The following is a 21,798-nucleotide window of genomic DNA, read 5'->3' on the forward strand; positions in this document are numbered from 1 at the left end:
TATGGCCATTAAATATAGCTTTGCTCTTACACCCCACTGAGACGCTAGCAAAGGTGGTCAGCTTTCTGTGAAGGAAGACTACAATGAAATCCAGTCTTCAGCATCCCAATCACCTTGGGAAGATTGGGATCTTGAGGAACTTACCTTTCTTTGTAGGCAGCACCTTGCCCCCATTGTCACCATGGCTGTGGCCTCCCACATTGGTGGGATCCAATGCTTGGTGTTCCCTGGAGTCGGACAGTCTACACGTTTGGAGGGAAGAAGTTAAAAGACTAAAGAGGGAGAGGGGGACAGAAGCCCCCATTGCTGTACAGTGGGCCTACTTTCAACATATTAGATTTCTAATTGCAATGCCTTTCAAATTGCACAGCACCCTGGGGTCAACTTAAACTGCCCAATTTGTAAAGTGTGTTGGTTGAAACAAACGGTGGAGTGAGTGTCCTGCAGCAGGACCCCAGGGTATGTCTGAACCTCTCAGGAACTGTGCTAGAGGATTCAGAGCTTTCTCTGATTTTCTGTGAAAATCCTCTGGCTAAAGAGAGTCAAGAAACGCGGACAAAGCTGTCCCTTGTTCAGCCTCCCCTGGTGTGAGCGGCCCAGTCACAGGGCTTCAGGATCCCTGAGCAGGCGATCAGCCATAACCAACTAATTAATCAGCAAGATCGACTGAGTTGAAGAGCACCGCGAAGACCCAGGTGAGACTTCACCTTGGTTAATCTGCAAACTGACTAATCAGGCTCTGGATAATTGAAAGTTAATTGTATGCGGAGCTCAAGTGCAGCCACTGGAAAACCCAGGAAGCAGAAGGAAGAAAGGAAGTCAGGGGCCACTCTCCACTGGGTGGGTGGGTGAGGTCTTTATAGGTTCTTCATAGACACTGTATGGCCTCTGGCCTCTTCTCCCAACATTGCCCAACACACTTCTCAATCCACCCCTTGTGGTCCAGCTACCAGGATCCCAGGGAGCACACAGTAAAAGTACAGTGGTGCACAGGTGCAAGGATCTATAGGCTTAAAGTAAGATGGCTCAGGGATCATCTTAAAGTAAGATGTAGTTGCCTATGAAATACACATGGTGAGCTGCAAGAAGCACTCCTCACCCCCTCCACTGTTCTTAAATAAAATCAAATCTGAAATGCTCGAACATCACCAGGAAACAGATCAACAGCGCAGAAGCATAAATCACATTCCAAAGCTGGAGAGAAACAGACCTCAGATGCTCTGTTCCTCAGTATGGAGAACTGAGAGGCACCCTCAGTGTTCAACAGATGGGAATTCTCTAGGGCCATTGGATATGGAGTGTGTAATTGGATGCCTACCAAGGAACTAGTGTCCAGGGAATTTGTAGTCATGGCCTCTAGCCACAGCCAAGCAAGGTCTGTGGTCTGTGGCTGCCTTTGCTGGGCCAGGGGGCACCTTGCCTGGTCCTCACTGGAGTTCCCATGGCATTGCATGGTAGACTTTCCAGCTTTCTTGATCTTACAGCTCCTGTCTTGTGACTGTGGAGCAGAATCAACAGACTTCCTTTCTTCCATTCTGTCTGCTCACTTAACTCGAATGAGCCTCCCCAAGAGACTAAAACAGAACCTGCCAGAGGCTTGGAAAAACATTTTTCTAGGACACCGGAAACAACACTGGCCCAAGTCCTTGATCTGCTGCCCAATGGAGGGTATGCATCCTAAAGGAGCTTCCCAATCTGCCTTGGAGGGACAGCACATATGTGACACAGGTACTGCCACACCTAAGCCTGGCAGACATTGCTAATTAACCACAGAACTCTTTCCATGGATCAAGGCTAAGCCTCATAATCTTTAGGATGACATTCTAGACTATGAGCCAAAACGTACACCATGAAGCCTGCCTCCAGACACACCATGGAGCTAAAGTCCAGATGGAAAGAAATGCCAATGAGAGAGGTAGCTGTGGGCCTTGGGGTGTTCCCCACTACCTTGTATGCTGTCTGGCTCACATAGCTAACCCTTGGAGCGATGATTTCAGACAGATAACTGAGGTTCGGAATCGCTCAGGAATGTTGCAGGAACCAGTGGTATTCAGCCAGAATCAAGGTTGTTTTTAACCCGCTTTAATTGTTTGTCTACCTCAAATGGTGTCAAATGCCTGGCCTTTAAGCATTAGTTTTTAAACACCCATAATCTCTTAAGAATAGCAGACTGTCAGCTTCTCCGTCCACTTCCCTGGCACCATGACTCCAGGAGGCTTTAAAAAAATATTGGGTCTTGGCCCCAAGAAAAATAGTGTTACAATTCATAGGAGTCTTAGCCCACAGAGTCACAAAAATACAACCAGTACCTGAATTTCACACACAAGGACAGTGGGGGACTTGAGAATAGTGGTCACCTGTCCAAAAGCACACACCCTCACCCTGCCACGGTGGCTGCCAGGCCTAGATCAGCTGACTCCAAGTTCTTCATTCTTCCTGGCTAAGGCTGCCTTTGAAGTGGTTTTGCCACATGTTTTCCCTGTTGCCATTTCAATTCTAGTGGAAATTAAACAGCCAACTCAGTTTGAACTTTGCCTTGGGTTTCATTTGGTCCACTTTTTAATTGGCTCTCTAATGTCTGGGTCACATACATGAGGAAGACAGGCATTGTTCTCATTTTATAGACAAAGAAGTAAAACCCAGAGAGGTGCTGTGGTGGTTTGCATAGGGTTGGGATCCAGAGACTCGTGTGTCTGAATGCTTGGCCCATGGGGCATTGTTGGAGTAGGTGTGTCCTTGCTGGAGGAAGTGGGTCGCTGTGGAGGTTGGTTTTGAGGTTATATATTCTCAAGCTACACACTTTCACACAGTCCCTTTCTGCTGCCTTTGGATGAAGATGTAGAACTCTCAGCTCCTTCTCCAGCACCATGTCTGCCTGGATGCTGCCATGCTTCCTGCCATGATGATAATGGTCCGAACCTCTAAACCTGTGAGCCAGCACCAGTTAAATGTGGTCCTTTATCAGAGTTGCCCTGGTCACATTGTCTGTTCACAGCAATAAAATCCTAACTAAGACAAATGGCTACCATGAGAGGGTACTTGTAAACTAGTACACAGGAGAACTACACATTTGATCTCTTCATTGTCTCCAAGCAAGCATGGGGGGTGGGGGGACTTGTAAAGACTCAGCCTTAGCAGCCTGCAACTGACACTCCAAAGCTGGCAACTACAAATGCATTCTAGAAAGTTTCATTTAAACAACAGACTATGATTCTGACTTAAATGACAGTCACATCTCCTAAGTAGGCAGAGCCCCAGGCTGTTCCACGGATATCATGTTTAATGTAAGTTAACCCTCGTGGCAATCTTGTGAAGCAGGCCACCATTTCTAGATGAGAGGACCAGGGCTTAGAATGGGAATCAACATTTCATGGCTTCCAACAAGAACTCTGATTTCAAACCCAATCTAATTTGGTGACATAAGGGTCCAGACAAGTGTGCGGATGCTCTTGGGACTGTGTTTCTCTGGAAAGCTTTATCAAAGCTTGTTATTTCTGCTTTGATAATGCTCTCCTCCTGATTGCCATGGTTTCTGGCCACTAAGATATGCCCAATTTATTTTTAAGCTGCCTGTAATCGAGTCGGAAGGGCTGATGGAGAATAAAAGAAAATATATTTTGGCAGTGTAGTCCCTCCATTCTAACCTCCTAGGAAGAGACTAAATTCCAAGAACCACTATTATGCTTAGTATAAATGAATGCTCCACAACTGTGGTTCTCAACCAACTGTTCATGACACCCCCACCCCAGAAGTTCATGGAAAATGTAGATATCTACATTGCGATTCATAACAGTAGCAAATATTGCAGTTATAAAGTAGCAATGAAGATAATTTTATGATTGGAGGAACTACGTTAAAGGGTCACAGAATTAGGAAGGTTGAGACACACTATAACAACCTTTTACAGGAACTCCTTAGCACGCATCCCCTTCCCCCAGCTTAACTGTATCATGGCGAGCTACAGAGCTACATGGCTTGGTAGATGAAGCTCTCACTCTTCAAGCGTGAGGACCCAAGTCCAGTTCCCTAGTGAAACCCCCCAAAACACTGAGAGGCATGTCAGCCCCTCTTGTAATCCTGGGTTCCAAAAGTAGAAATGAGACCCACTGGGCAAGCTGATTACCTAAAGTAGTCAAATTTGGGGGCTCTAGGTTCAGAAGAGAGCTTGCCTCAGTCAAGTGGGGCCTAGTGAATGTCACCAAAAAGAGCAGAGAGACTTCAGCCAGCGGCTGATGGGAGGAGATTCGGAGCACCAGAGCCACACATTAGGTAGAGATCAGGAGTCCTGCTGAGGACCGGAGGAACCAGAGAGTCAGGGATACAGCAGAACACGGAACCAACTGACGGAGACCCACAGGAACATGAGAAATCACAGAACACGTAGGGGTCTGGCATAGGCTATGGCTGAGTAGCTTGAGGATCCTGTAGAAATCCTAGCTGCAATCGGGGGGCTGTTCCTGACTCTTCTGCCTCCTGTGAGACCCTATGCCCTCTGCTGAGTTTCCTCACCCAGCCTTGATGTGACAGCATACGCCTTTTCTTATTATTAGCTTATTGTGCTGTGTTTGGCTGATGTCCTCAGGAGTCCTGCTCTTGTCTGAGAGGAGATGGAGTAGGAATGAGGGAGGGGAAGGGATGGATCTGGGGGAGAGATGGGGAGGTTTGATGTAATATATGAGAGAAGAATTTTTTAAAAAGTGAAGAGTGGTGGAGGAAGACACCTTGGTCCACTTCCACACGGATGTATACACACACACACACTCACACACACACACAGAGAGAGAGAGAGAGAGAGACAGAGACAGAGACAGAGAGACAGAGAGAGAAGAAGAAGAAAGAAAGAAAGGGAGAGAGGGAGGAAAGAAGGGGAAAAGAAAGAATGAAAGAAGAAAAGCCCTTATGCATGTGGCACTGACTCCATACTGCGTTTGGCTGGTTTAAATTGAGAAGGATTGTACCTAACCTTTTATAAACGGAGAGTCCAGAGACACCTGAGAGGGTGGAAGACAGGCTGAAGGCGCTTCAGCTGGAATGAAACACCGTTCGTAAAAGGGGAACATGGCATGTGGTTTGATGCCGCAATACCGTGTAGACTTGCTGTTAGCCTTCCTCGCCTTTCTTTTCCACATGTGCAGCACATGCCGCAGTGCCAGGAAATGTGACAAGACCCCCGACCTCTACTGTGGCAGGAAAGCAAAGACTTAGTTTAATTTCATTTCTTAGTCTTTTTTTTTTTTTAAATCAACCCTTTATGTTTCCATTCCATGTGAAGAAAGGGACGGTGTTTGTCCTGGGTGAGCTCTCCTGGTCACATTTCTGTCTGTCTGGGTGGTCCCCAGAGAGGGAGCACGGGGCCAGTGGAGATGCTGGCACTGGAAACCCACAGTCCCACTTGTTAGTTCTATTAAGAGTGTCACAGCCCCCAGCAAGAGAGCAGCCAGCCATCTCTCCCCTTTTATTTGGTGTATTGGCCCAGCTGGGGTGGAACAGTATCCAGCCAGCATCTCACACAGACGTTTTCTCCCATGAGAGTCCATAGGCGATGGTGGGGGAGGAAGGTTTGAGAGTGTTGTAGAGCACATATCAGGAGTTCTAGAACGGCGCTTTCCGATCCCTTACAGAGCAGGGAGTAAAACCAGAGCCTTACACTGTTGGGAAACAGCAGAGCCAAGGGTAGAAGTCCAACAATCACTTCTCCATAAAAAGGAGAAGACCGAGAAGTTGCCCTGACAGATGAGCTTTCATTGTGTCTTTGGGGATTGTCCCTGGCATCCTCTTTGATGACAATCACCTATTTGGGCTTTATGTACCTACATGGCATTTTGGGATAGAAGCATAAAAATGGCATTGGAGGGGCAGCTGGAGATCATAACAATGAGTGCCACAAAGGGGGCATGAATGCAACCACAGAAGCTGCTGTGTCCGAGGGCCTTTGACTGATTAATACATACTTGACGTTAAAAACACTAATGTAGACACTTATGGTTAAAGTCCCTAAAGACTACTTCCTGCACTGGTTAGTCAAACGTGGCCGCCAAGTTGTGTTTTCATAGTATCTTTTTTTTATGAAATGGCAAAGGAAGTGGCTCAGTGGATAAAGCCTTTGCTACGAAAACATAAGGAACCAACTTAGTAATCCCAGCACCCACTGAAGAAGCCAGGCATGTATTAGACATCTGTAACCCTAGCAGTGACCAGGATGACAGAGGCAGGGAGATCCTGGGACTCAGTGGTCAGCTACTCTGGCAGAATCAGTGAGCTCCATACTTGGTGAGAGACACAGCTTCAAATGATAAAGTGGAGAACAATAGAAGAGGGTGCACACGCATGCATGTGTATGTGCATACATACACACACCTGTACCTATGCATATACTACATACACATAAAGACAAAGAATGCAAATTTTTTCAGTATCATTGATTGGAGATCAAATGATCATGAAATCTAAGTCAATGCAATGCTACAACCAGACAAACTGAAAGTCAAAAAAGACACAGACACAAGCAGGCTCAAACATTTCTCTATAGAGGGTTTATGAAATACCCACACTAGCTACAGTATGCCCAAAGTATCTAAGGAATCTAATAGAACTGAATATGAGTAGCTGGCTTTCTTTCTTTAGGTGAGTTTCATTTATAAGGCAATAACAAAACATATTTTTATATTGATCAAAACTTAAAAAAAAAAAAAAAAGGTGTTCATTCCCATACACGTTGCTGGCCATGTAAAGACACCATGGATTCTGTGAAGAAACATGACACTCAGCTTTCCTTAGAATGCCGGTCAAGTATAAAGACCTCAATTGTATTGAAAGGAAACCTATGCAGTTCCTATGAAGTCTGCACTGCAGAGCTGGCATCTGCAGAAACCGTACCCAGGCCTTGTTTCTCCCCACAGTGTCCTCCTTCTTACTTTTCTATCTTTCCCCCTGTGTTCTTTCCAGGGATTTTCGGCCCTTTTAAAAACAGTGCGATGGCAGCAGGCTAGCTCACGGTGTAAAGGCACTTGCTAAGTCTGACAACACAAGTTTGACCTAGGGCATCCATGGTGAAAGGGAAGCTGTCCTCTGACATCCACGTACAAACTCTGGCACACAGTAAGTGTTCACTAGCATGCATGTGCGCGCACACACACACACACAAAATTAAATAAGTACATGTAATTTTTAAAACACTTTAATGACCGTAGAGCAATACTACTGTGACTAACTTAAAGAACACTTCCTCTTCTGGCTCATTGTTCTCTTGAGCAAACAACAAGATATGGTCTTAAGCCCTTGTCATAATGAATACGGTGAATTGAATCTTCAGTGCCAAGCATAGGCCTTTCTTTGCCCACATCCTTAACAGAGCTCTATAATACCTTGAGGTATGGTGATCTCTATCCTGGGTAAACTAACTGCGGTGTACCTGGATGATCTTGCTCATCTGGTTTATAGTGCAGCCTCCAATTGGTCAGAGCCCCGCGGCATCCTCTCCCTCACTGGCAAACTTTCTGTCTTCCTTGCTCACTCAGTCCAACTCAAGAGGCATTCGGTGTGCATGACTGGACAGCATGCTTAACCCTTCCCGCTGAGAACGGCAGACTTTGGGCCCGGGAGTGCTACTAAATTGTTTATCTCACAGACATGACGATCTGGGACTGATCCCCAGAACTCATATAAAAAGCAGTGGTGTGTGATTGTAAAGCATTGGCAAAGCAAAGACAGGGGGAGCCCTGGCCAGCCAGTCTAGCAAAATTGATGAGTTCCAGGCCAACAAGAGAATGTGTCTCAGAGGAGGTGGACTATATTCATGAGGATGACATCTGGGGTTGTCTCCTAACTTCCACGTGTGTGTGCGCACGCACGCATGCACGCATGCACACACACACACACCACACTTTTTTAAAATGTCAGCTCGAACAGACTTGTAAGGAGTTTGCCTGGGTTCCTCAGCAAAGACATCAAGGCAGACTGCTACCCAGAGCTAATTAGAAGAGTGAACATCTCTCTTTCCTACTCAGGAGTTCTGCCAAAGCACTTATTTCTGCCGATTCATTTATGCATCTCCACTCTTTGCAAGAACATTCTGTCACAGATGATTTAGTGTTATGGGTCCCACGAGCATCTTTCTGTAGCATGTACTCATTGTTTTTTTAGGAATCTAGGGTCTATGGGGAAAGAGTATAATGCCGAGGGGTTTCCATTAGACACAGCCATACCTCATTATAAGACCTGCGAACCCCGAAGCATTCTTGCATCAATAATAACAATAATGAACATTCCAGATTCAACTTTTAAAAATAAACCTTTTAGGAACTTGTTGTGACCGGTGATATATATATTGGTTTCGGGAGAGAATGTGAATTTCAGATGATTTCAGATGATAATGATATCTGTTAAAGTCAGAAAAAAAGGAACAGGGAACATCTTGGAAAGTTTCACATATACAACCAGTCACAGAATGTGTGCCCACAGGATGCCAGTGGAGGAGAAGTGTACAATTTCTCCTCTGGTCGGGAAGGGATTCCGTCAACATCCTTGGGACTGGCCAGCATATGCGGCAGAAGTGAAACTGTACAAACTGCCTTTGTTTCTTTATTTTTACTTAAGGACATTGGTTTGGGTTCTCGTGAATCTTCCCATCTCCTGGAATACCACCTTAGCCTGCACACACGAGGGGAGCCTAAAGAAGTCCTGCCGTGTACGGTGTACGCACTGCTCAGCGGCTATATCCCACCCCATCCCCTCTCACCTCCCACCAGGCCTCCTTCTCTAGCAATGCCCACCCCATCTCCCTCATACATATGCATACTTTAAGCACAGAGAAGCACTCATTCTGGTTTTAGAAAAGAAGCGAGCTGCACATACAAGGTCAGAGAGAAGCAGTGATGGTCCCTTTGTTTCTCTAGTAAAATTAACAACCTGGCCAGAAACTTGGATAGGTAATTTTAGCTTGAAACTACTGCTACAGTTAGTCCTTATGATCAAGAACTGCTTGTGCCACTGAGGCATTTGCTCCTCCAGCATTTGCATATACACCTGCACATGCACAAACACACTCATACACACACACACACACACACACACACACACACACAACATACAAATATGTTCATAAAAATTGGTTCAATATGCTTGTTTGCAAACCTAGTAAACCCTATAAAATAGAGACATTTAAAAGCAATGAACACTAATGGGCTGAGTTTATTAAAATCTATTTTTTACTACTGTGAGGCCAGCTCTGCTTTTGGACATTTAAATTCTAAACCATTCAAATCCCTCCAACCATTTCCTTGCCAGATAGTGCTTTTCCCCAATCATCACAATTATGGGCTTCACAAGTGAAACTTAAACCCCATGTTTTGAAATTACTTCATCTAGATCAATTAGAACATCGCTCTGTTTCATTTTTCTTTTTTAAATCTGTTTGATGTTGGAGGAAGAGTGTTTATTTTCGAAATAAGGAAAAATAAGGAAATCCTAGCTCACCAGAGGAAACTATTGTCAAGTTTCTAAAAATGTTTCACATTTAACCTTGAACCCAAATAGAAAGGTTCACGTGCCGTTTCTCTGTTCATAAACCTGCAATGGCTCCCCACTGCCTCCGGAACACAGTTGAGGTTCTGAGGCATGACATATATGAAGCAGACGTTACGACCAGCCACCACAGAACTCCCCCACTCTTCGTGGTCTCCTGTAGAGGAACATTGTATACCGGACGCACTCCGTCTGTCCCTTGCTGCCTGAGCACACCGTGGACTTCATGCCTCTCCAGCTCTGTGCTTTCCTGCCTGCTCTAACCTGACTCCCTCACTTCTTCTGGGGCCCCTGGCACTGGGTCCAGCTCTTCCAGGAAGTCAGGCCCAGGGCACCCTTGCCCCGAGCAATGGCTGCTTCCTGTGAGGTTTGTGAGCGAGGGCTGGCACTGGTCCCTTCCATAGTTTCAAATGTTATTCATACCTACATCACCCTCCTATTTTCAATAGACATCTGAGGTCTCAATAAACTCGCCACTTGGCGCGAGAGCATGGTTTGTCCTGGAACTTATCTGTGTGTCTGCAAGTTTGAACTTCTCTCTGAAATCACCACCCTCTGGAGACTAGCAACCAAATCCTCCCCTCATCTTTCTTCAAGCACAACGGAAACAAAGCAAAGCCTGATGCTATTTCTGGGCCTGTCCATCCCGCTCCGGGTCTCTTACAACCTTCTCTGTTCCTGTCTAATCCCTTAGCACTAGAGAGGCAGCCGAGCTGACTTGTGGGAAACACTGGTGCTGGCTGGGCTCTCCTTGCAAAAGGGAGGTTCAGGAAGACCAAGAGTGCACACAGGAAAAGGGAACTGGAAGGGGGGAATTCTCCTCTGAAATGTTAACAAATGGTTTTGCTGCTTGCCAGGAGGATCACCTATAAACTCTCCCTTTTCCTACATCCGAAGAAACCTCTAGCCTTTCCTTTCTTTTGGAGGTGGGAGTGGGGGTGGGAGTGGGGGTGGGGGAGGGGGTCAAGTGCACTCATTAAAACTTACTCTAAAAAATATTATCCTGTAGCACTGAAAGTTTACTAGCAAATAGCTCTCAGGAGATAAATCTAAGCAATCACTTCTTCAAGATTCCTTTTGTTCCCTTGCTTTGGATTTTAAACCTGTAAGTTGGAGGGAAGTGAGTTAAGGTCACAATTCCCCTTGACCACCTAAATAAAACCCAGAGGCTAGGTGAGGACCAGGTAAGAGGAAACAGAAGCTGAGGAGAAGTCCAGAGTCCTGAAACTGAACTCTCTCTGGTCAAGAGGACAACATCTAGACTCTCTTGAGTCCCTAGGCTCAGTCCTATAAGAGACAATCCGTGGCAATTGGGGACATTGTTCGCAGTAGCTGTTAGGGGTACTTCTTGTGTAGGAGTCTCTGTGCTTATGGGCTGCCACACACTGTCTCCTATGACCTTCCTAGCTCTGCAGAAAAGATCCTATAATTAATATTCCAGAGTTCCAGATGAGAATGGATGCTCACATCACTTAAATGACTTACCTGAGATCAAGTGGGAGCCCAGTAGTGGCCATATCGGGATGCATACTTGGCTCTGTTGGACCCCAGAAGCCATTGCTCCCTTGTATGTGGATATCTACATCTCCAACCCAGGACATCCCAAGACACATGACATGTGGTGAGTTATCACTTATCTTAAGAAATTTAAGGATGACAAAAATGGGGGTCCCTTGGTTTAAGTGAAGATGTTTACAGGGGTTATGTACAAGAAATGAAATAGTTAAATATGAGTGTGCCTGACCTTACAGGTTCAAGCATCGAACCACCCACCCCTCTCCACCCTTTGGTTGCTGTTAATGTGTTTTTTCATCTTTTTGCTTCCTCTATCTTCCTTCTCCATTTTTTTATGGCTAAGACATAAAAAAAATGATTCCTGGGTAGAAGTGATTAGTGCTAGTTGGAAGTGAGGTATCGGAAACACATAATAAATCATCGCTGTCTTCCCACCCTCTGGGGTTCTGTATTAGGATGTCATCCAGGCTGTCTCCCCGACTTCCCCATCATCTCTTCCTTCCCTCCACCTAATTCTGTCTTTCTAGTGCTATTTTTCTAGTCTGGTAGGCACAGCACTGAACTGAAAATGCTCTGCCAAGACCCTTGGCAGCAGCCAGCCTCCCGGAATCCTGCCCACAGCCACAGAGCAGGAAAGACAGAGGAGATGGGGCCTCTGAGAGGCAGGCCAGAGGGCTAGGCTTAGGGGCTGGCTTGGATGTCACCAGAGAGAGCAGGTTTCCCTGGCCTATCAAAGGTCCTCCCTCTGGAGCTCGGCTTCTTCATCATGCCAGGGTCAGGATTACAGCTGCTCACTGGCATTTACTGCAGTTCTCCTGGGTAGAGACGGAGTGGGGGGATGGGGGAGAGACAAGCTAGCATACCATTCAGAGTTGGGCAAGCTCCATAGGGCATGGCCACGTGCCTGGAGCACAGGGTCCTTCAGGCAGCCAGGGTGTCCACGGCTCCCATGAGAGCTGGGGGCGGTGGGGAGCAGATGCTGGGTTCTTTCCCACAGGCAGAATAGGAGTTGCTAAGCCGGGGGCAATACTGCTAGGCAAACATCAGGAGAGCGATGGGTTCTAACACAGGAGGGAGAGAAAGGTCAAACCGGCTACAAGAATGATCACCGGGCAAGCTGAGGGAGGTTAAAAGAAAAAAAAGAAGAAGAAGAAGAAGAAGCATGTCCTATTTTTGCAGAGGGAAGAGGACTAGATGAACAAATCCCTAAATGGAGAACGGGGACAGGGAACCCAGCCATTTTTTTTTTTTTTTTTTTTTTTTACCCTGTCACTGCTCTCATAAGGACAGTGAGCTTTCCTGTACCGGAAGCTTCACTGTACTCTGCCATTCTTTATCCTGTTTAAACCTGATGAAGAGGATGAAGAAGCTGCGGAGAGGGTGGTATTTACAGCTTCCATTCTATTGCTAAGTAAACTAAGGCGTAGAGAGGTTAAGAAACAGGTACAAGGAACTGGAAAGATGGCTCAGTGGTTAAAGGTAGTAGCTATTCTTCCAGAGGTTCTGGGTTCAATTCCCAGCTACCACAATGGTGGCTCACAAGCATCTGTAACGGGATCTTATGTCCTCTTCTGGTGTGTCAGAAGAAGATAAAAGCAGACACAAAATGAGCTGGCAAGGGAGTCTAGAATGAAAACCTCAGCTCTGCCCCAAAGCCTACATTCCTATCACTGAGCTGTCTTGCTTTCCAAATATCTCTTGTCACAGGCAAGGGATTGCTACTCTGTATATGCTGGTGGCAACCAGAACCTGAGAACAGGACAAGCCTGTCCTCTCCCAGAGCATGGAGGACAAATGTAAGTAAATCTAAAAGACCACACTCAAAATAATCTGGACTCTCCCTCTTCCCCTCCCACCAATTCCCTTGATCCAAATGAGGTAGAAACTCCCAAGCATCTTGAGGTGATATACGTGTCACATGGCTCAGATGGATCTCAGCCAGCATGTGGACATGTGCTGGGCAGGTGGGAAAATACATGACCCGCAGATCCTTAAAGTGAGTTTTAGGCATTTTTCTCTGTGAGACTTCCCAGAATCCTGAATCCACCTGCACAGAGCTCCCCACATAATTATACAGATCCCAGAGCTGGGAAGTCCCTCCCATGTCAAAGGCCTACCGCCAAGGACAGCCAAGTAGGAGGAAGACACAAACACCAGGCTGCAAATCAAGTGTCCCTGTCCCCATCTCTCAACGCCACTTGCTCAGTGAGCTCCTCTTCCCACATGTGACCACATGGAAGGGTTTTCACTTTTCTGTGTAGCAGGCCTTCATTATAGCCAGTCCCTGGGCTCAGGCTGAAAAGAAACCCTTCTCAATTCTCAGCTGAATCTGGGCCTTAAAGTGGCAGGCACCCTAAGCTATTTAAACACACACACACACACACACACACACACACACACACACACGAAGACATGATTTGAAATCCATCTTTACAAGCACAGCGTTTAAAAATATCTCTGCCTTTGTCTGCTGTAGATGACTTTCCCTAAAGGGACAGCTGTCCTTAAAGCAGTCACCCAAGTCTCGGGGCAAACAGATTCTTATTTTTCCTAGTACCCAGCATGCAATCTCCAGGAGCACACTCTCCACACTACCTCTGATACAATCTGACATGCAAATGCCAAAGCCCACAGAATGATTCCTACCATCTTGCTGGTCTGGGCACAGCCTGGGTGCTGTACTGAATTCAAGACCCACTATTCTCCCCCTCAAGGGCAGGACAAGCCATGGCTTTCTGCCCACCATAGCTTTCAACTCGTCTCTAGGATTAGAAAATGTTTATTGCTTCGGAGACCGAGTCATTCTTTGATCACACACCTGTGTGGAGGAATCGGATCTGAATGGGTAACACGGGGAAAGGGTCTGAGGAGCAGTCATGATAAATGGTTTCCAAGGTGCACAACCACGCTCGCCTTGCCATTCCAAGATACTCGTGAGGTAGACCTCATTCTGCATGGTTGTCTGGCTTCACTCACTACCTGTCACTCAGACAGGTAGCACCGTTGACGCAATGCTATCGAGAGTAATTCAAAAGTTGCATACCAAACACGCAGTCGAGGGCAAACATTTGAACTGGGCGGCATCATATCCTGGTTAGCCTGATAACCTCATTCTATCCCCCTCAAAGTGCAGAACACTCTTATTAAAACATAACCCCCCACCACCAACAACTGAATTATCTCTTGACCATCTCAAAACATTTGCCATAGAGCATTGAAGGATAAAAAGCACTCCTTTGTATGATAGTAGCCTAAATCAAGTCTGGACTTTGCTGTCTTAAGTTGAAGGCGCGGCATTAATTCTCAGCTAGGAATGACTTTATTCCCAGGGGACATTGTTAGGTGACTCAATACATCTGTGTTTGCCACAGATGGACAGTGGGTGTCCCTGGCATCTAAAGAAGAGAATAGAGATGTTCCTGAACTTCCTATAATCCACAAGGCCATATACTACCAGACTTACCCTCAAGTTGAGATATTTCAGTTGAGGCTGAAATCACAATTCCCAGAATGCCCCTGGCTATATCTGTGCTCTTCTGGTCTGAAGACTCATTTTCCTCAAGATTCACTGAGTATTTCTATTTTGGTCACCCCTGCGAGCTATGCAGAATAGTAAAGAACTTTCACCCTTTTCTGATTTGCTTGAGATAACACATCCAGCAAGCCCATGGCCCCTGAAATCCCATTTCTCAGTATAATCTTTATCATGAGCAGCAGTGTATGAATTCAGAATGCCAATTCTCTAAATGTATTGCATTTTTAAAAAAGAGCTTTGGTTTGTTTCTCCTGTAAGGAATATCACTTGGTTTTCAATTCAAAGAGCAAAAATTGTGTTGAAATATTATATATTATCCTACTACATTTGAAAGGAAATTTAAGTGAAGAGAGTATTTTCAAATCCTTTGGTATGTTTGTTCTGTAACTGAATGAATAAAACCCACAGACACTTGAGAGTTCCTTGCTATGGCCCTCGACTCTGACTGGGGAATCCCCATCACCTGAGTCATGGACCACAATGGACACTAAGGAGCTCCTACAAATGACTGAGCCTCAGTCTATGATCCTAACTTTTCACTTTCAATAGGAACACTCCAGACGATGCTCACTGGACCAAACCTCCGGTTGTTTCTCTCCAAGAGGAAGCTGTGTAACGGAATCTAATGGCTTCAGGAAGGAATTTCAGGTGATAAGGATTGTCATAACAGTAAACGTTAACGACAGCCACAACCTTTCAAATGAACGGAATACCCGAAGCTAGCCATCTGACCTTGGTGCATTGTCTATCTTTCCCAAAATAGCCCATCAAATCAAAATGATATCTTTGTATTAAAGGGAAAAACGGGGTTCCAAGAGGCTATGCCATCTCTACCATTACTCAGATGTGGGTAGGATGTGGGACATGCCAGTGCCCCCTCTCTGGGACTCTGCTCTCTCCCTGTGACACATCATTGCACTTGGTGTGGAGAGGCTGTGTATTTAGCAAGCTGCCTCTCCCAGTGAAGAAACCGAAAACATTAGCATATGCATTCTTCATAGCAGGTCATCTAATTCACATCAGGAGAGTGATGAAGTCTCCGGGGGCATCTGGAGCTTAAGTTGTCACTTCAATAGAGCCTGTAGCCTAGAGTTATCAACTAAAGTGGATTTTGGAGACAGGGTAAAATAGATTTGAAAGCCCAGAGATCTATGAAAGGGTGAACTTGAACTCCAGGCTAACCTATAACGGTAGGGGTTCTCTTCCGCCTTCCTTTCAGTTCCTTCCCAGTTCTTCGTGTGACAGAATTCAGCAGAAACTGCTAACACAAGTCTCTCATTGTCTTGTTTCCTGTCTTCCCCTGCAGCTAAGGGCCTTCTGATCAGAGGCCTTCCTTGTCAATTTATCACTCTGAATCTTTGTTCCAGGTATTTGTCCATAAAATGATCCTTCTTCCTGTTTGTTTTGTGCTCTATGGCATGTTAAAGGGGTGGATGGATCCAGAGCTGCTTCAGTCTGGGCTTACCCCCTGCCCATTTGGCAACGGGTTTTCAAAGCATCATTCTTTCTCGATAATGTTTCTCTGTCATCTCCCTAAACATTCTTCATTTTTTTATTTGCGTATATGTGTGAAGCCGTTTGAAAGTGGGAGGTGGGACATGTGCAGATGTGGGTGCACGTGTGTGTGATTTGCCTGGGCTGGCTGTCCACGAACCTCACAGAGCCTCTTGTATCCACCTCCCGAGCACCAGGATTACAAATGTGCCACCATGGGTGGCTTTTTATGTGGGCACAAGCATAATAAAGGGGGAATAAGCGTGAGGAGCAGATGACACTGAAAACCATATAGAGGCAGATTGGCTCACAGGAACTCAGGGTGCTAAGAAGAAAGAGACTTAGCCTCAGGCAATAAGAGAGCCTGGGTTTACATAGATTCTTGGTCTTAGTTAATGACCAAAGGAGATGAAGAAGGGAGGGAGGGAGGGAGGGAGGGAGGGAGGGAGGGAGGGAGGGAGGGAATTGTCCTGAACATCTACTCACATTTACCACTTTATGCCAGAGAAGAATGGATATGAGTTACCTTTCTGGGGTCAACCCAAATTATCCATTGAGATCCTCTTATCTTTGTGTTCGGGGACCAGAGGAAGGGGGTAGGAGATAGAATCGATGTTTATTTTACATTAACCTATTAGCCCATTTCTTAACTCGGGGTTGGAGTGTCACAAACTGTAGTCTTTGAATCAACCGCTCAGATTTCTTCTGGGAGTTGGTTAAAAGGAACAGTCTGGGTTCACACCCCAGACCTGAAAACATAGGCTTCTTTAGGGCAGGTCCATTGGGTCGGATTCTAACTGCCTCTGCAGGTGAGAGCCACGCATGCTCACTGAAGGAGGAAGGCTATTGCGAACAGGAAGCGAGGACTCCTCTCTAGAAATGTGTGTTAAGATTGCCTACTCACGCCTACCTCTCCCCGCTTCCGTCCTGTCGTCCCCCAACATCTAAAAGGGTGAACCTTCCAGAATTTACCTGGTCTGATGGGGCTCTGCATACAGTTCGGAGACGGGATCCCAGGGTGGAGGGGTGCAGTGGCCCGGCTGCTGAGATCCATGACTGAGGGCGCAGTGGAGGAAGCAGGTTGCAAACCAGGAGGGTGAGGGCTGTGGTCGTGCTGAGATGGACTGGGGGGGATGCCATTTTCTGACAGAAACTCCTCCAGGTCCATGTATTCCAACTGGAAAGTGTCTCCGTCATAGGGAAGGGTTTTGTCCCATAAGGTGGGTCCCAAGAAGGCCGACTGGGGGACGGTCGGGCTGCTGCTCCCATCGTCCAGTTTCTTTCCTTTGTCTTTATCTTTGCTAAATGCTGAGGAAGAAAGGGAAAGGTGAGCGTGGTTTTTAAAAACAGAAAAGAAAAGGGGGTCATTCTGTCACCAGCCTTCCTGCCATCTCTTACAAAACTACTTCTGGGGGGCACCGAGGCCTCTGGGTGCTGTCCTTTGTGGATCTAGAGTTTCAACATCTTCCTATTTACTTTGGAAATGCGGCACAGGTCTGCAGGACTGGACTACCAACTGATCGGGAATGAAAACAAGAGAACAATCCTCAGTGTGTTCTTTGAAGGGCTAAGTCGCTGAAATCTATGCTGGGAAACATAACATCGGAGAGGCTATTCCACTGCCTTTGAAAGGGACCACCAATAACTTGGGATGCTTCTATCCTTCAGAAAGTGATGACAGCAAGAACTTCAGGTCATTCAGACTTATAAACCAGGGCATTCATGCTTAGTCTTAGTAAGCAGTTCCCCACCCCCACCTTCTCTTATTACTATGCATCTAGTTTCTACGTTATTCCTTCCCATGCGTTACCTCAATAATTACCCCCCCCCCCCATTTACAAGGATGATAGAGATGCTCCCATTACAGAAGGAGCCTGTGGAGGAGGGGTGGGCGGGTGGGTGGGGGTGAAGTAGAGGTAAAGAACTTTCAAACTCATCCATTTGCTTAGAAGACCACTCAAACGCATACAAAAGGACTAAGTCGGTTTTAAAAGGTGGGTTCGTTTTCCCCAAACATTTAAATATTACCTAATTTACAAAAAAGGAAGTATACATTTATGCATCTCATCACAAAGCAGTATGATGCAAAGGTGCTGTGTCCCACACAATGAGGGGAAGAATGCAGCTATTCCCTGCCTGGCAATACAGCTCCCGGATTGGTCTTTACTGAGCTGTCTGCATTTTACCAATATTCAGGTGTGGGTGGAATCAGGGATTACAGAATTTGATTCTGAGGGTTTTTGTTCCCCCTTAGAGAAATGTAGCCCGACTGTCACTCATTGGAATCTTCAAATCCTCCGCAGTCTCATTAGAGAGTTGGACTTAAAACAGGACCACAAAAGCCTACCGCATCCGCAGCTTTCTCCCAAATGCTACTCCTTAAGAAGCAGTGCCGGAGGGTTTTGGAGGCGGGGGTGGGGGGCGGTCTGTAAGCGCAATCAAGCACCAGCAACTCTTGCAACGCAACAGGCGTTCTCTCCCATGGAAAATGATGCAAACACCCCGAAGCTATTTGCAGCTAAATAATCTTTTCAAGACTTTATGCTGGAGCAGCATAATTCGCTTTTGTCACTGTGGTAACACCAAAGGCAAGAAACTACGCCGGCTCAGAACACAAATCTGTCCGGCTTCGGTTGCGTCCCCAGCCAGCTCTCACATGCATAACCCCCCTCTCCACCGTACCCGACCCCCTGTCTCCTCAGCTCCAAGCCCCGGATGCCTAGGGAAGGTTTGAGACTTACCAAGAAAGGGCTCAAGCCAGAGGAGGCTCCTGCACGCGGTTACACGTGAGCCTGCACAGCTCTCCCCTCCCACCGGGAAGAGAGCACCGGGAAAGTGTCAGCGCTGGAGGCGTGCACCGCTTCCCGCCGGCAGACCACTCCCCCCACCCCCACCCCGCTCGGTGAATTGCAGGCCAGCGGGAGAAAGCGCCTCTCCGCTCCTGCCGCGTGAGTTTACAACACAAAGCAGTAGCACAATCCGAATATCCAGGCTGCCCAGTGAGAACCCCCATTTACGGGGACCCCTCCCCTAGCCCCCCCCCCAAGGCTCCAACCAGCCACCTCCCGCCCTTTCTCCTCTCCAGTCCCAGAGACACGCCAGTCTCCGCGGAAGCTCACACCCTGTCACTCAAAGCAGCGATCCTGATCTGTCAAGTTCACTTGTCACCTGCGCTGCAGGACAGACCTAGAAAGGCCGGTGAGCCAGGTTCCCAGCTCTATTTCAAATGTTGCCCCGGAGGGATCCCCTTTGCATTTAGGAGAAATAGGGAGTGAGCCCCCCAATTTCAATAAAGCAAGGCCAGGGGAAGAAAACTGCTGGTGCTGGGCCAACCAGGGGGTCCCTGGGAGTGTCGTCCCTTCCCTGAGCCCAGGCAACGCTCACCGTCTTCAGGATGAAGGGGGAGCTTCAGCGGGTTCTCCAGCAGGGACCTGAGCACGCCGTAGGGTGGCGGGATAAAGGTAGGGTTCAGGGGCAGCTGTCGGGACATTTTCTCCATCGTGATGCACTCAACTGTCTTAAAAAGAAGGCCAATCGACGCCCCGAAATGTTGATGAGCTTTTTCTTCCGTCCTTTGCCAACCAAAAGTACTCGCTTTCAAAACAGTGCAGACAAGGAAAGGAAAAAAAAAATCACTTCTGTCTCTGTAAATACATCCGCATACAAATATCAAAATAATAAAAACAACAACAACAACAAAAACAAAAAAACAAAAAAACTTTCGCGTTCCCAGTGCTGACAGTTTAGGGAAAGCGCACCCAGCGGCGCTGACTCCTCCGGCCCTGTGCAGGATGCTCTTTCTCACCTGCCTCCAGCACTCAGTCTTGCAAAATGTTCAAAATTGCAAGGGGAGGGGGGGTGGAGGAAAGAAAGAATAAAACACCTAGATGGCTGCAGATGAGCAGAAGGCAAAGCGCGGGCCCCGGACCCTCGCGCGAGCATCCGAGGCTGTGCCGTCCCGCCCCACCCCCCTCCCCGCCGCGGCCGCTGCTCCCCGCGCTCCGCGGCCCCGCAGCGCCGGGCTCAGCGCATCAGGCAGTCCATGTGCCGCTGCCCTGACAAGAGTGACGTCAGGGCCCGCACCGCGCGCCGATAGGCGTGCAGGGGCGGGGCCCAGATCGGCCCCGCCCTCCAGCCCCGCCCTTTCAGGGCTGCGTGTGTAGCATCGCCGCACGCGCTGTTTTCTGGACCTTGCAGCGTTGGTGGGCTGCTAAAAGCGCAGGTGCCAGATTTTCCTAGTACGCTCACTGCCTTGCGCTGGGAAGGACTCCGCTGTCACCCTGGATCCTTTTGCGTGCTAGCTCTTCCCCACCCTCCACCCCGGCCTGAGTGAGCAGAGCAATGGGAAATTCGTGTCAGTGGTTTTCAATGTGGAAATAAATGGGTGATTTTTAAAAGAAAAGACAAGAAGATGGTCAAGTGGCATCCCGGATTTAAATTATACACCCCCCCCCCCCACCGTGAGGTGATGTCCTGGCAACCAATGGTTTGTAAAGCTTCTCAGGTAGCTCCAACCGGAGGACAAGTTTAGGAGACTCCTATTTGGATAGACTTAAAGAGAATGACTTCTGGATAGCCCCCCACCCCCTCCCGATGAGCTTAGTACTTTACCTCTAGCCCCACTCCATATCCGACCTAAAATATCGACTTTCCTAAATTCTAAACACTCTGCAACCTTAGAATGGAGACAGGAGACTGAGCTGAAGTGAACTGGCTCCCACGCTGTCGGAGGGAATTAACAAGACAGACATTTGCTCCCAACAGAAGGACGAAGGAAGGCACGAGAGATTTATGCACTGAATGAATATTAAAAGTATTTACAAGACCCAGCATGGCTGTAATTGGGCCAAGTTAGAAGGTCTGAATACTAATTAAAATCTTGTTGTAAACTGTTTGTTAAAGGGTGAGGGGAATCTTGTTGTTTGTGGCTGCCTCACTTCCCTCTGGCCTTTTGAAAGCAGCTAGAACAGCCAGTCTTTTGACCTGGGTGCTGAGGGCCTCCGGTGTGTGTGGGGGGAACGCACCCCACCTCCCTGGCAGAGTGGATGGGGTGGAATGTAGGTGTCCTGCCTCACCTGAGACCCACTAACACTGTCTCCACACAGTTCTGCCTTGCACTCCCCCCACCAATTAATTTCTACCCAACACCAAGATCCCCTGTCCCGTGGAGGATCCTGTGATGGTTTTTGCAGCGCTGATGACTTAAGGCCTTACCCATGTCTGGCTAGTGCTGTACCACAGAGAGTTGTCTCAGACTTTTGGGGAAGGATCTGCAAGAAGCTCTTCAACGAGATATAAAGGCCTTCGTAAACAGACTGGGTCCTTGGGGTACAAATATTACTGGGATACCCCGCCCCCACCTCACTACCAAGAATGAGGGATGAGAAAGGAGAGAGGAGAAATCCAAAATTCAGGAAACTCTGAGGGGTGAGGGGCACTGAAAGTTCATGATAAGCAGCTCTCTTTATCTGAGCAGAAGTTTCCTGCCCAGGCCTTCATTTCCTCCAGCTTAACACCTGGACGGAATGAATGGTAAGATAACATTATGAGATGCTCTTGTGATGTCAGATTCCAGAAACAGGAGCCGCCTGAGCCTCCGTCTGAATGCTGTGTACATTTAGTGAGCACCACTGCATGCTGTTGGCAGTGCTGGGGCTGGTCGGGAGATGGGTAAGACGTGATGTTGCAGAGGAAGAATAGGCTTCTGTTACCAGAAAAAGAGTCCAGAGAAG

The 21,798-nt window shown here is 47.4% G+C and overlaps 1 protein-coding gene across 4 annotated transcripts in view; it reads right to left on the reverse strand.

The window, feature by feature from the left end:
* Positions 1 to 20,040, reverse strand: part of HLF (HLF transcription factor, PAR bZIP family member) — a 56,564-nt gene extending 36,524 nt beyond the window's left edge. For all 4 annotated transcript variants that reach the window (XM_080922892.1, XM_080922894.1, XM_080922891.1 and 1 more), the window contains exons 1-2: positions 19,451 to 20,040; positions 17,039 to 17,374 (exon numbers count right to left, since the gene is read on the reverse strand). In XM_080922892.1, coding sequence (XP_080779018.1) covers positions 17,039 to 17,374; positions 19,451 to 19,565 — 451 coding nt within the window. In that variant the 5' untranslated portion in view covers positions 19,566 to 20,040. The remainder of the gene's footprint in view (positions 1 to 17,038; positions 17,375 to 19,450) is intronic.
* Positions 20,041 to 21,798: the final 1,758 nt, after the last annotated feature.

Source organism: Micromys minutus (assembly GCF_963924665.1).
Source record: "Micromys minutus genome assembly, chromosome: 10".
Classification (NCBI taxonomy): Eukaryota; Metazoa; Chordata; class Mammalia; order Rodentia; family Muridae; genus Micromys; species Micromys minutus.